Consider the following 12,837-nt stretch of genomic DNA (forward strand, 5'->3'; position numbering starts at 1 on the left):
GGAATATTGCACCACTTTCCGTGCGGGTCGCGTTTTGACACAAGACGCCAGACGATCTCCTAGGCTAGCCTCATCCATTACAGACAACAAGCGGGCGGTGGAAGAAGAGATTAGGGTAGACCGGTGCGTATCCATTCAATCCCTTCAAGAAGGCTTTGAAAGTCAACGCTTCCTGTCTGACAAGGATGTGCAGCAGGTGGTTAAAGACTTCTTCACGCACACAGTGTTTTACCCCACAGTGATCTTCAACCTGGTGTGTCGCTGGGACGAGTGCCTCAATGCTTGGGGTCACTTGTCCTTGTAAGAAAATATGTGGTCTTAATGTAAAACAGTACATAATAATGTTAAAACAGGGGAGGTTAAAATAATATTCCTCTGATATACTGTACATATTTGTTCCAATGTCACTTGATGTGGTTCTAATCTTGCGTTTATGTTGGTATTAAAAATCTGACCTATATGTGAGGACACCTTTGGTCCTCAAGCTATATTATTAATACAACTTCCCCCATGAGGAGGCTGCCACAAGGACAAAGTATATCTACTACACAGTATTTTGTCAGACAGAAATAACCGTCACAGGACTCGGGAATAAATTTGGAATGTAGCATGATGTGCAGCTCGTCAAATATTATATACAGTAGATGATAACGGAGTATGGTTATTGAACCTCGCATTGCTGCGATAGCGATGTCATGAAGTCGTGTCTGGTTGAGACCGAGATAATCGCATAGCTGTACAGGAAATTTAGGGATTGTGCCTCGATCTCCGATGATGAGTCCATGGACTGAAATATTGTCTAGGTGATATGTCTTTATAGCAGTTCATGGTTGGCTGGTAAATAGACTTCTTTTTGGCGTCCACCTCTTCGGCCTGGCCAATGTGCGACTCGAAGCGCATTGTGGGATCTAAGATTAGTCCTTGCTTGCTACCTGGTTGAAAGGCTATCATGTCAATACGCCTGTTACTCCCATCAGTAGCTAGGCCAGACACCTCTTCGTGCACCGTGAACCCTCAGCGAGATCATGATCATGTGTCGTATTGAATGATGGTGGGAATTTCTCAATACTTCCCCCTAAGGACAGGCACCCAGGATATGGGCAAGAGTTTCATGCTCTCTGTGGCTCCAGAGGGTGTTGTCCTGGGACCTTCCCGGCACGGAGAGGACAGCGCATTACAAGATATTAGAATCATTCCGTATTGACGGTTTTCACTTTACAATGGCGAAAAATGAGAGTATCCTCCTATTCAATACATCATATATTCCGTCATATATATGATGTATTGAATAGGAGGATACTCTCATTTTTCGCCATTGTAAAGTGAGGACAGCGCAAACATTCGCTGTCATCTTGATGGCCTCCCTCCATTCTGCACAGGATAAGTCTTGATGATCTCTTATCCATTTGTTCCCAGAAGAGCCCAACGCCCATTCCTTTGTGCGGCAGCTTCGTCCATGACTGAACTTCTGTCTTGTATCTGTCGGACCTTCCTTACATTGGGAAGACGGCTGTTTTTGGACATAACTTGGATCATTTATTTCTATGCCTAGATCTTGCAAACAGATTATATGTTCTTGCTCCAAGTTTCTAGTTGCATTAATGTAGCCATTATTTGCAAGCGTTAATTTATTACAGATGTCAATATGCTGCAGTTTGGCTTCCCAAGTGGCGCAAAACAAACTGAGGCCTTTATACTTCCTTTCGGTGCACACCATGTGATCCAAAATGTCTGCCGGTAGTTGTAATAATTATTTAGTTCCACTCTTTAATATTTTATCCGCATCTGATAGAAAAGTTTGAGGGATCTTGTTTAGGGGAGTAACTTGAAGTGGATAAATAAGAGTAGGTGATATTGTACTATTTCAAATTGAAAATTTCTGGTCTGATTGCAGCAATGGTGAACTAACAAGGGTGTAAATCTTGTTTTGCGTCTTGTCAAGTACAGCTTGTGGATCCAGTTTAAGTTCATTAATGAAGTTCACATCTAAGTAGCGAATTGCACTTCCATTGCACTGTGATTTAATTTCACAGTCATCATTTATGATGATATTTTCCTCCGTTAGCTGACCTTTCTTGATAGAAAGACAAGCTGATTTTGAAGGGGTGATGTCCAGGCAGAGTTCCTTAAATCTTTCTGTGAGGATCCTGGCTAGTTTGGCGGCAGATTAGGTATTTTTTCCAAATATTACCGTATCGTCGTCGAAACACATTATAGTGAGGTTAGGCTGCTCGTTTGCAATAGAGTAACCATAATTCCCTGCTAAAGAATCTTCAGATAGTTCTTCCACAATATGATTGGTTAAATAAATGTTAAATAATGCCGGTGACAAAAGGGGAGCCTTGAAGCACACAGCGATTAATTTTGATGGGTTTTGTTCCCTGTTTGCAGGTCTGTATCTGTGTTATGTTTCAGTCTTGTAGAGCAGTTAGCAGCCTCGTCAGTTTTTCGGGCACTCCAACAGACCCCAATGTGCTTTGGAGGTGCGCATGGCCGACGTTATCAAAAGCTTTTTGAACGTCCAGAAATATAATGCATGCATCGTCATTTTCTTGCCTAGTGTGCTGTAAAACTGCTTCCAAAACTGAGGTATTTATGTAAGTACCGGGTGTATTGGTGAAACCCCTTTTATTGTTATGAAACACAATGTAGTTCCGAAGCTGTTCATCAAGAACTTTCTTGATGGCTCGTCTAATAACTGAGCATAATTGGACGCCAGTTACAAACTTATACTATAATTTGATGTCTTACATAGTATCATGTTATTGGTGATTGTAATTTGCATGCAATGTCTTTTCTATTTATGAAATTCAGGCTGAAAATCACCCCAGAAATTAGTCCAGATATGTTCTAATGATGAACAGGTGGACCTTCCCATCCTTGTTGATAACACACTGACCTGCCATTATGTTAATTCTATCTTTGTTACTTGTTCCTCCTTTCTATCTGTCTACATTGTATGGAATAAAATATTGTATACAAGAGCCACTAAAGTTATAAGTTCACCTTATTTTGAAATTCTGTCATCTTGGGGGCATTGACCTAGATGTTAAGCCCCTTTAAACATCATCATGATGTTAACATCTTACTCATAAGGATAAACATAACTTTCTTGGCTGTTGCATAAATAGCTATTCTCTGTGGGAGGTAAATCTTCAAACATGAAATTAATCCTAATGTGCCTGTATTATATTCCAGGAAAAATGAAAAAGCCTATAAACCAACCATCTTGCAGCAAGAGAAAAGTGCAGAAAAATTGATGTGAAAATCTGAAGATCATTAAAAAAATTTTTAATTTATTTTAATGTGCTTTAATTTTTAAATTGATTTTAATGTGCTTATGAAGCTTTTAATGTGTTTCGTGTGTATATTATTGTATGCGAACAAAAATAAAATACAATTTTAATAATTGTCATGTCAAGAACCTTGAAATTGTCCTGCAGTCTCAACCGCGCCTTATTTTATGGTACGTTTGCCTGTTCTGAAGAAGTCGCGTTCCTAGCGATCTCTTGTATCAATTGTGAACTGTTAATCTCTCCCATGATGTGTTGTTACTACTACATAAACTTTTCCAAATTCCAGTAGATGGCATCTCATGCATCAGCATATGTCAAAGTATTTCTTTTCTGCCCTATCTTGTTGTATTATTTTTCTGGTTGGTTGGGTGGAGTGTTTTTTTGATGTGAGAATATGGAAGCGATGGCTTTCTAAGTCACCTTTGTGGCGTATAAAGGATATTTTAACAAATTCAAGATGTCTTTGTAAGATTTTTGGCCTTTAAAAAAAATTTTTTTTTTAAATTTTTTTTAAAAATCTTCTCTTGGTCCGATAATTGCTTCATCCTACGCTCCCCATGGTTGGGTTAGAAAGACTTCTCTCATTACATGTATTTCTAATTTATTTGTGTGTTAACTTTGCTTTCACACGCTTCTTTTGGTATTTTCCTTTACCGATCCACTATGTTTTGAAAATAGGTGACATGGATTCGTGTGTGTGTGATCGTTTGCTGTGTGCTGTCAGAGACCTTTCACTTGTGTCGCTTCTTTACCATACCGCTTGAGCTCATGTTCTATTATTTGATCACTTGTTCTGTATATTTCATGTCTACCACATTTATGTGGTATGAATATGAGCTAACAATGCAATTGATTGCTTTCTGTATGTATTGGATGGAGACAACCCAGTCTCCCAATGATGTACCACTTTCTGGTCCTATTGTCTGTTTGAGCTTGAAAGCGGTAGTTTATTTAGGTGTGTGCTGTGTGGCTGATGTTCCTATACGTCCGGCCTGTGTGTGTGTGTCCCCTTATCGGTAACCTAAACATGATGGTCTTCGTGTGGGCAAGTGGTTCTGGCCCTTGGATCCGTGGTACCTTTTGTGTCTAATTTACTTATTTATTATTCATTACGCATTGCGTTCATTGGCTTTCTTCACCTATTTTCTAGTTTATTATGTTTTATTCTTAACAGAAGGCCTTGCTATTTTATCTTTGTTTATTTGGCGTGCGATCATGGAAACCTCTCCTTTTCCCCCTTTTCTTTCCTTTAATTTTGAGGTCGGTGCATCCTTCCCTCTTCTTCTAATTTAAGCTCTTTTACTCAACAATCTTTTATTCTTGGATATATGGTTTTTGTTTATTCTGGTGTTATTGTTAGGGGCATTATATCTTAACCTTTCGACTGGAACGGAGAATGTTATGGTAGAATTCTGCTTCTCTTTTAACTTATGGTTGCTTGGACCTGATACGCATAAAAGAAATACTTTGAACTCACCTGAATTTATCTTCATCATTTAATTGAGGTAGATGCCATGCCATTATACCAGAGTTTTCATCACGACTTGCATTAAGGTGTGTGTGTGTGTGTGTGTGTGTGTGTGTGTGTGTGTGATATATATATATATATATATATATATATATATAAAGAGATATATATATAAACCATGAATCCTATATATTTTGATTAAGGGCCACGTACAACTAACATAAACAATTAGATTATTTAACCTCCTCGTTTTGCCTATGTAAGTCTAGATGACCTTTTGATTTTTCTCTCCTTAATAAACTTATCATTTTGTCTTTATTCCTGTTCTTCTTTAATTTCTTCATGTCTCTTACGCATGTATTATCTAGGAGTCCCGGTTCCAGTTCCTGGCAGTCTTTGCCAGTTTTGACCAAATCCACTGTATTGGGTCTTCGTTGTGTTCTTAGCGGTAGTGCAAGTCTGAGTCAGAGGCACGATTCTTTTTGCAAGACTTCTGCAACGGACTCTGAATCAAGACCACATGTTATCCACATCGTTGTACTCGCAGGGTTACGTGAACGATATGTATCCATGAAATTTAATTATAATTTTTGTCCTAAGCGGAAAATAATTTCTTTTAAACAAATCAAGAGTAAAATTAGCACTAAATTAATAAATAGCATTATTACTAGAGAAATACATACATTTATATGGGATATGAATTCTGAAGTAAGGACTGTGAGAGATGGACATGAAAGTATCCTAGGAAAACATGGATGGGGTCCACGAAACCCAGAAGGAACTAGACTCCTTGATCTGTCTGAGGAACAACCTTGTATTAGGGAACACATGATTTCAAAAACAAAAAAAGCCATTAAGTTCATAAGATATGGACGAGATGGGAAAAATGAATCTCTTTTAGACTATTTTTTGATCGAGAAACAACTACAGTATATTTTGCCATTGATGCTTTCACGGCCCGTACTTATAGACATGATACAGGCTTTTGGGCTTAAGCTGCGCCAAAAAAAAAAAGAGAGATTCTTTACGTTTTGCAGAGAACTCTGCTCAGAATAAAATCTCGACTGTCCACGAGAAAGGCTTCTAAAACAATGAGGTTTGAATTTAGACATTACCCAATAGAAGTGGAAATGATACGTTCATTTGTCAGCAGATGACGCGGCACAGCGCTAGCATTCGAAGCAACACTGTTAATAAACTTAACCATGATAGGTTAATATTGTGTTTGGTCCGTATTGACTGATCTGAATGTATAATATAACTATTTATAATAGTTTACTTAAATCCGCCTTGATCAATACACTCATTAAATGAAAGATACATTATTAATTAAACCATACATGTTTCGGGAAATCTCAATCACTGATGAAGGGAATGGTTGAGATTTCCCGAAACATGTATGGTTTAATTAATAATGTTTCTTTCATTTAATGAGTGTATTGATCAAGGCGGATTTAAGTAAACTATTATAAATAGTTATATTATACATTCGAAGCAACAGTCGACAGAACAATCTGAATCAGTCTGAGTGTCGCATAACATAAAAGCATATGCACATATGAAGGTATGACAATGACACGAGGACAGAAGGTCCTGAGAAACTTAATCTATTTCTAAACCACATAAATCAGCAACATCCTTCAATTAAATTTACTATGGAGATGGAATCCGATGGATGCCTTCCTTTCTTGGATGTTCTTGTAAGAAAGAAACCGGATGGCTCCTTAGGACATAAAGTCTATCGTAACCCTACCCAAACGAATTGCTATCTTCATGTAGATTTTCACCACCATCCAGCACAAAAACAAGGCATTCTCACGACACTCGCCAAGAGGGTAAGACGAATTTGTGAGCCATCAAATATCCAGGTGGTTCGAACCCCACTGTCGGCAGCCTTGAAAATGGTTTTCCGTGGTTTCCCATTTTCACACCAGGCAAATGCTGGGGCTGTACCTTAAGGCCACGGCTGCTTCCTTCCCACTCCTAGCCCTTTCCTGTCCCATCATCGCCATAAGACCTACCTGTGTCGGTGCGATGTAAAGCAACTAGCAAAAAAAAAAAAAAAACACAAAAATATCCAGGTGGAGATGGACACACTGTCACGTTCAAGAGTAATGGTTACAGCGATTTGCAGATTCATAGAGCCCTGCATCCCAGAGAAACGACCAAGCAAAGCTCACAGAAGGAAGAAGTAAAGGGAACTGCCTACCTGCCTTACATTCATAACACCACAGATCGAATTGCCAAAGTCCTTCACAAACACAATATAAAAACAGTGTTTGGCACCGTCTCTAAAACTGCTCACAGTCTGGGTAGAACGAAGGACAAATTGTCCCCACTTTTACATCCTGGGGTATATGAAATTCCCTGTACTTGCGGTAAGGTATACATTGGCCAAACATGCCGATCCATTGGTACTCGTATCAAGGAACATGAACGTAATATTCGTCTCAACTAGCCAGACAAATCAGCAATAGCTGAGTACGCTCTATCATTGGGTCATGATGTCATGTTCCAAGATGCTCGAGCTCTTACTCACACTCGACACTATAGGTCCAGGATTATATGGGAAGCTGTGGAAATACGTAGAAATCCTAACAATTTAAACAGGGACACTGGCTATAACAATGACATTTACATTTACAATAAGATACAAAAGTTGAAAACTAGAAAAGCGGCTGGAGTTGATAGTATTTCTGGGGATATACTAAAGACAGTGGGTTGGGATATAGTACCATATCTTAAGTACTTATTTGATTATTGTTTGCATTAAGGAACTTTACCAAATGAATGGAGAGTTGCTATATTAGCCCCTGTGAATAAAGGAAAGGGTGATAGACATAAAGCTGAAAATTACAGGCCAGTAAGTTTGACATGTGTTGCATGTAAGCTTTGGGAAGGCATTCTTTCTGATTATATTAGACATGTTTTTGAAATTAATAACTGGTTCGATAGAAGGCAGTTTGGGTTTAGGAAAGGTTATTCCACTGAAGCTCAACTTGTAGGATTCCAGCAAGATATAGCAGATATCTTGGATTCTGGAGGTCAAATGGACTGTATCACGATTGACCTATCTAAAGCATTTGATAGGGTGGATCATGGGAGACTACTGGCAAAAATGAGTGCAATTGGACTTGACAAAAGAGTGACTGAATGGGTTGCTATATTTTTAGAAAATAGATCTCGGAGAATTAGAGTAGGTGAAGCTTTATCTGACCCTGTAATAATTAAGAGGGGAATTCCTCAGGGCAGTATTATTGGATCTTTATATTTTCTTATATATATAAATGATATGAGTAAAGAAGTGGAAACAGAGGTAAGGCTTTTTGCAGACAATGTTATTCTGTATAGAGTAATAAATTAGTTACAAGATTGTGAGCAACTGCAACGTGACCTCGATAATGTTGTGAGATGGACAGCAGTCAACGGTATGTTGATAAACGGGGTTAAGTCAGGTTGTGAGTTTCACAAATAGAAAAAGTCCTCTCAGTTTTAATTACTGCATTGATGGGATAAAAGTTCATTTTGGGGATCATTGTAAGTATTTAGGTGTTGATATAAGGAAAGATCTTCATTGGGGTAATCACATAAATGGGATTGTAAATAAAGGGTACAGATCTCTGCACATGGTTATTGAGGGTGTTCAGGGGTTGTAGTAAGGATGTAAAGGAGAGAGCATATAAGTCTCTGGTAAGACCCCAACTAGAGTATGGTTCCAGTGTATGGGACCCTCACCAGGATTACCTGATTCAAGAACTGGAAAAAATCCAAAGAAAAGCAGCTCGATTTGTTCTGGGTGATTTCGGACAAAAGAGTAGCGTTACAAAAATGTTTGGGCTGGGAAGAATTGGGAGAAAGAAGACGAGCTGCTCGACTAAGTGGTATGTATTACATGTAATATGTGGTATGTTCCGAGCTGTCAGCGGAGAGATGGCGTGGAATGACATTAGTAGATGAATAAGTTTGAGTGGCATCTTTAAAAGTAGGAAAGATCACAATATGAAGATAAAGTTGGAATTCAAGAGGACAAATTGGGGCAAATATTCATTTATAGGAAGGGAAGTTAGGGATTAGAATAACTTACCAAGTTAGATGTTCAATGTTACAATTTGTTTGAAAACATTTAAGAAAAGGCTAGGAAAACAACAGATAGGGAATCTGCTACCTGGGCGACTGCCCTAAATGCAAATCAGTATTGATTGATTATCAACTAAGTAAAATCTGGTTGCCAGCCATTAAAGATTTACATAGGTAGTTCCCTTTCCTGTTCCTACACTATTGTTATTTCGATTCGGTGTTTTCCAAATTCATATGTTCCTCATCGCCAGAGGTTTCATTCCAGGCTTGTGTCAATATCATACCTTCATATGTGCATACGCCTATTATATTATGGGACACTCTCAGACTGATTCTGATGGTTCAGTCAGCTTCCGCTTCGAACGCCAGTGCTGTATCATGTCCAAGGAGCCATTTGGCGACGAACAAACGTACCATTTCAACTTCTATTGGGTAGCGTCTAAATTCAAACCTCATTGTTTCAGAAGCCTTTCTCATGGAGATTCGAGATTTTCTTCTGACGACGCAGAGCAGAGTTCTTGACAAATTATTTTCTTGACACGGCATAAGCCCAAAAGCCTATATCACATCTATAACTACAATAGAGACTATCTGACGTAAAAGTAATTCCTAGTGTCTCTATGGAAAGTGATCACAGACTCCTCTTTGGATCCTTCAAGTTCAACAAGTTAAAAGAAGTGAGAACCACACAGGTAAAGAAAGTCAAGACATGGGAGCTGAAGGACAATGATAGAATAATAGAGTTTCAAGACATCAAAGCAGTACTACTAAAGACAGATGGAAAAACAGTTGAGGAAGAATGGAATGATCTGAAAGAAAACGTAGTAATGATAACTGAGAAAATATGTGGATGAACCAGTGGCACAAGAACTGATGTCCTGAACAAGAACATGTTTCAAAAATATTCAAGGACCGGACTGACCATAATGAGGAACTATACAGGGTTGCTAAGAAACAAGCAAAACTAGCTGTTACAGAAGAATGAGAGAAGTTGTTGAACAAGTGGAGTGATGAATTGAAAGAGGATGTTAATGGTAATAAGAAAATGTTATATGGGATGATGAAAAATAGAAAAATAGATAAAGAACACTCCAAATACCTAAGAGATAATAATGAAAATCTGTTCACTGAGAATAAGATCAAAGAGACTTGGAGGATTTGCTTTGATGAATTGCTAAATGTGAATTGCATGCGGCCTACACAAAAAAACAGTACTATCTCATAAAAGTCTGCCTCTGACAATGGGTCAGACCTAACATGGAATGATGTGGAATATGACTGGAAATAGATCAAAACTGGAAAATCAGCTAGTGCTGATGAAATTAATGGAGAAATGATCAAGGCTGTGGGCATTTATGGAAAACATTGGATCTACAGACTCTTCTGTAAGATCTGGAAAGAAGGGGACATACCAGTTGATAGGAAAACAGGCATCATAATTCCAATTTTCAAGAAAGGAGATAGAAAGAAATGTTTCAACATCCCAAGTTGGGGTAAACTTTATGAAAGAATTACTCAGCATAAAATCAGACTCCTTATTCTCTTCGAAGAACAGTACGGATTCAGGAAGGGGAGATCAACAACTGATTTAATCTTTACCATCTGTCAATTAATGAAAAAATACTATGAACACAACCGAGATTTGCGGTTAGCCTTTCTGAATATCAAGAAAGAATTTGATGCTGTGAACAGAGAGAAGGGGTGGGAAACATTGAAGAAAATTGGAATACAGGATCAAGAATTTGTATGAAGACACCTGCAGTAAATTCAAAACACCTGTAGGAATTTAAATCTAAGATTTCAACCTCACGCTTGTGCAATTCTTGTCTCACCCTTTACAGCTGGTTTTTGAATTGACGCTTATTGAATAAGTGATTTCAATCCCTAACTGCCAAATTTCACCTCAACCCAAATATTTTATAATGTTATGTGCATTTTTGAGAAGATTGTGTTTATTGAAATATAACCTATGTTTTGTACTACACTCGCGGCAGGCAACATTCAATGGAAGAGTGTCTGAAATAATTTGAATCTCCAATGCCAATCATCTCGTACTTCCGCATGGTTTTGTTACAGTTTATATGTTTATATGTTTTATTGTTTAAGTGATTATGTTATCTCATGTTTATACAATTTTGACTCACCCTTCATGACCACTTTGAAACTGACATTGTACTTCGCGTCTTCATGTTCTCTCATTTAATCACACTAATGTAACACCCTGTAATATAAAATGTCTACATGCTAGCCTATTTCCCACATTTTGGCTGAAGATGACGCCAAACAGCGTCGAAACTAGTTCCAAGTGTAAATATATGTTGTAAATAAACTATAACATTTATTTGTATTGAAAAGGTGGACCCTTTTAAGTTTCCTATCTTCCACCTGTAGGAATGACTGAAACCTTTGTTATAAAATATGGGTTAAGACAGGGTGGTGTCACTTCTTTCCATCACTGTGATGAATGAGATTCAGAGAAAATTGCACAAAACCACTGGAGGTAAGAAAATTAAAGTTATCTTGTTCGCTGACGAATGATGATGTATGTTTGTGGGGTGACTTTAAAGAGGACCTTCAAGAACAAATAAACTCCTGGACAGAAGCTGCTAAAGAATATGGACTCATCATCAGCCAAGAGAAAAGGGAAGTTATGGTCATGAAAAGATATGGACAACCAATGGGACACATTGAAATGGAGGGGAAACAGATACAGATGAATCATCAGTTCAAATATCTTGGAAGTGTTATCTCTGATACTGGTTGTATAAACAAGGAAATTTCCCTCAGAATTCAGACAGGTAGCAAACTTTTACAAAATGGTTAGACATAATATGGAACAAGAAAATACCAACATAAAGTAAGAGAGTCATATATGAAACCTATTGCGTACCAATCCTGACCTATGGTTGCGAAACATGGACCATGAGAAGTAAAGATCTCAGTAGAATCCAGGCAGCAGAAATGAGATTTGTCCATAGGATGATCAGTAAAACGCGGAGGGACAGAGTCCGTAATAAGGAAATCTACAAGCAGGCTCAAGTTGTAAGACTGCAGGACAGAATATCATCGCAGTGACTGAGATGGTATGGAGATATGCGACGCATGGAAGATAACATTACCGAAACAAATGTATGATCTAAAACTTGAAGACAAAAGACCAATAAGGCAACTAAGACTCGGGTACGAAGACATGGTGAAGACTGACATTGAACAGTGAGGACATAATTTGAAAAGCATCAAAGAAGGAGAGAATTTCAGAGACTGGAACTGGTGGAGAAGCCTCATTCGCTGACCAATCGCTTAAGATGGAACGACGTCGGATATGATGATGATGATGAAGATGATGATATACTTTGCTACATTACGATTATGAATTCTACTCTCACAGTGTTTCAGTATGTCTTTTGTTCATGTAACAATGCTGCGTGTGAAGTCTTTGCTCACTTAACTTCTTTGAACTTCTTTGCTTTGCTTTGTTTGATGTTACTTGGTGGGGCAAGTTGTTGACTTGTCATAACTCATCTATACTTATATAATTATTGGTCCAAAATCATGCTATTTTTCTTTCAAAAAAAATAATTTTTGTGTTACTTAAAAGGTATAAGTTTCACCTCCATTTTTCTGTTTGAACTGCCCACGCTAGTCATGATGGACAAAGATATTGAGGATTCAGACATAGCACTTCCATTCATTGGTGCTAGACCTGGACCTCGAGAAGAAAACAGAAGTTGGCACAATGAAGCGGAATACCACAGAAGAGAGTCGTGTCTACAGCGAAATATTTGCCGTAGATACGTACGTATATTTCTCTAGTAATAATGGTACCAGTATTTATTAATTTACCACAAATTTTACTGTTGATTTGGGTGAAAGCCATTGCTATCCTCCATGTAGAACAAAAATTACAATGAAATTTCGTTTATGTAACCTGGCATTGAAGGGATTAGTCAGGTTCTAATCTACGTTCATCCATGTATTAAAGCACTGTGTGCTGCT

The 12,837-nt window shown here is 38.0% G+C and overlaps 1 protein-coding gene across 1 annotated transcript in view; it reads left to right on the top strand.

Moving 5' to 3' along the window:
• The window catches only part of LOC136881946 (uncharacterized), a 99,226-nt gene extending 95,841 nt beyond the window's left edge, over nt 1–3,385 (top strand). Inside the window, exon 12 of the mRNA XM_068229443.1 lies at nt 3,199–3,385. Within this exon, the coding sequence (XP_068085544.1) occupies nt 3,199–3,260 (62 nt within the window). The 3' untranslated portion in view covers nt 3,261–3,385. The remainder of the gene's footprint in view (nt 1–3,198) is intronic.
• The last annotated feature ends 9,452 nt before the right edge of the window (nt 3,386–12,837 follow it).

Source organism: Anabrus simplex, chromosome 10, assembly GCF_040414725.1.
Source record: "Anabrus simplex isolate iqAnaSimp1 chromosome 10, ASM4041472v1, whole genome shotgun sequence".
Taxonomy (NCBI): Eukaryota; Metazoa; Arthropoda; class Insecta; order Orthoptera; family Tettigoniidae; genus Anabrus; species Anabrus simplex.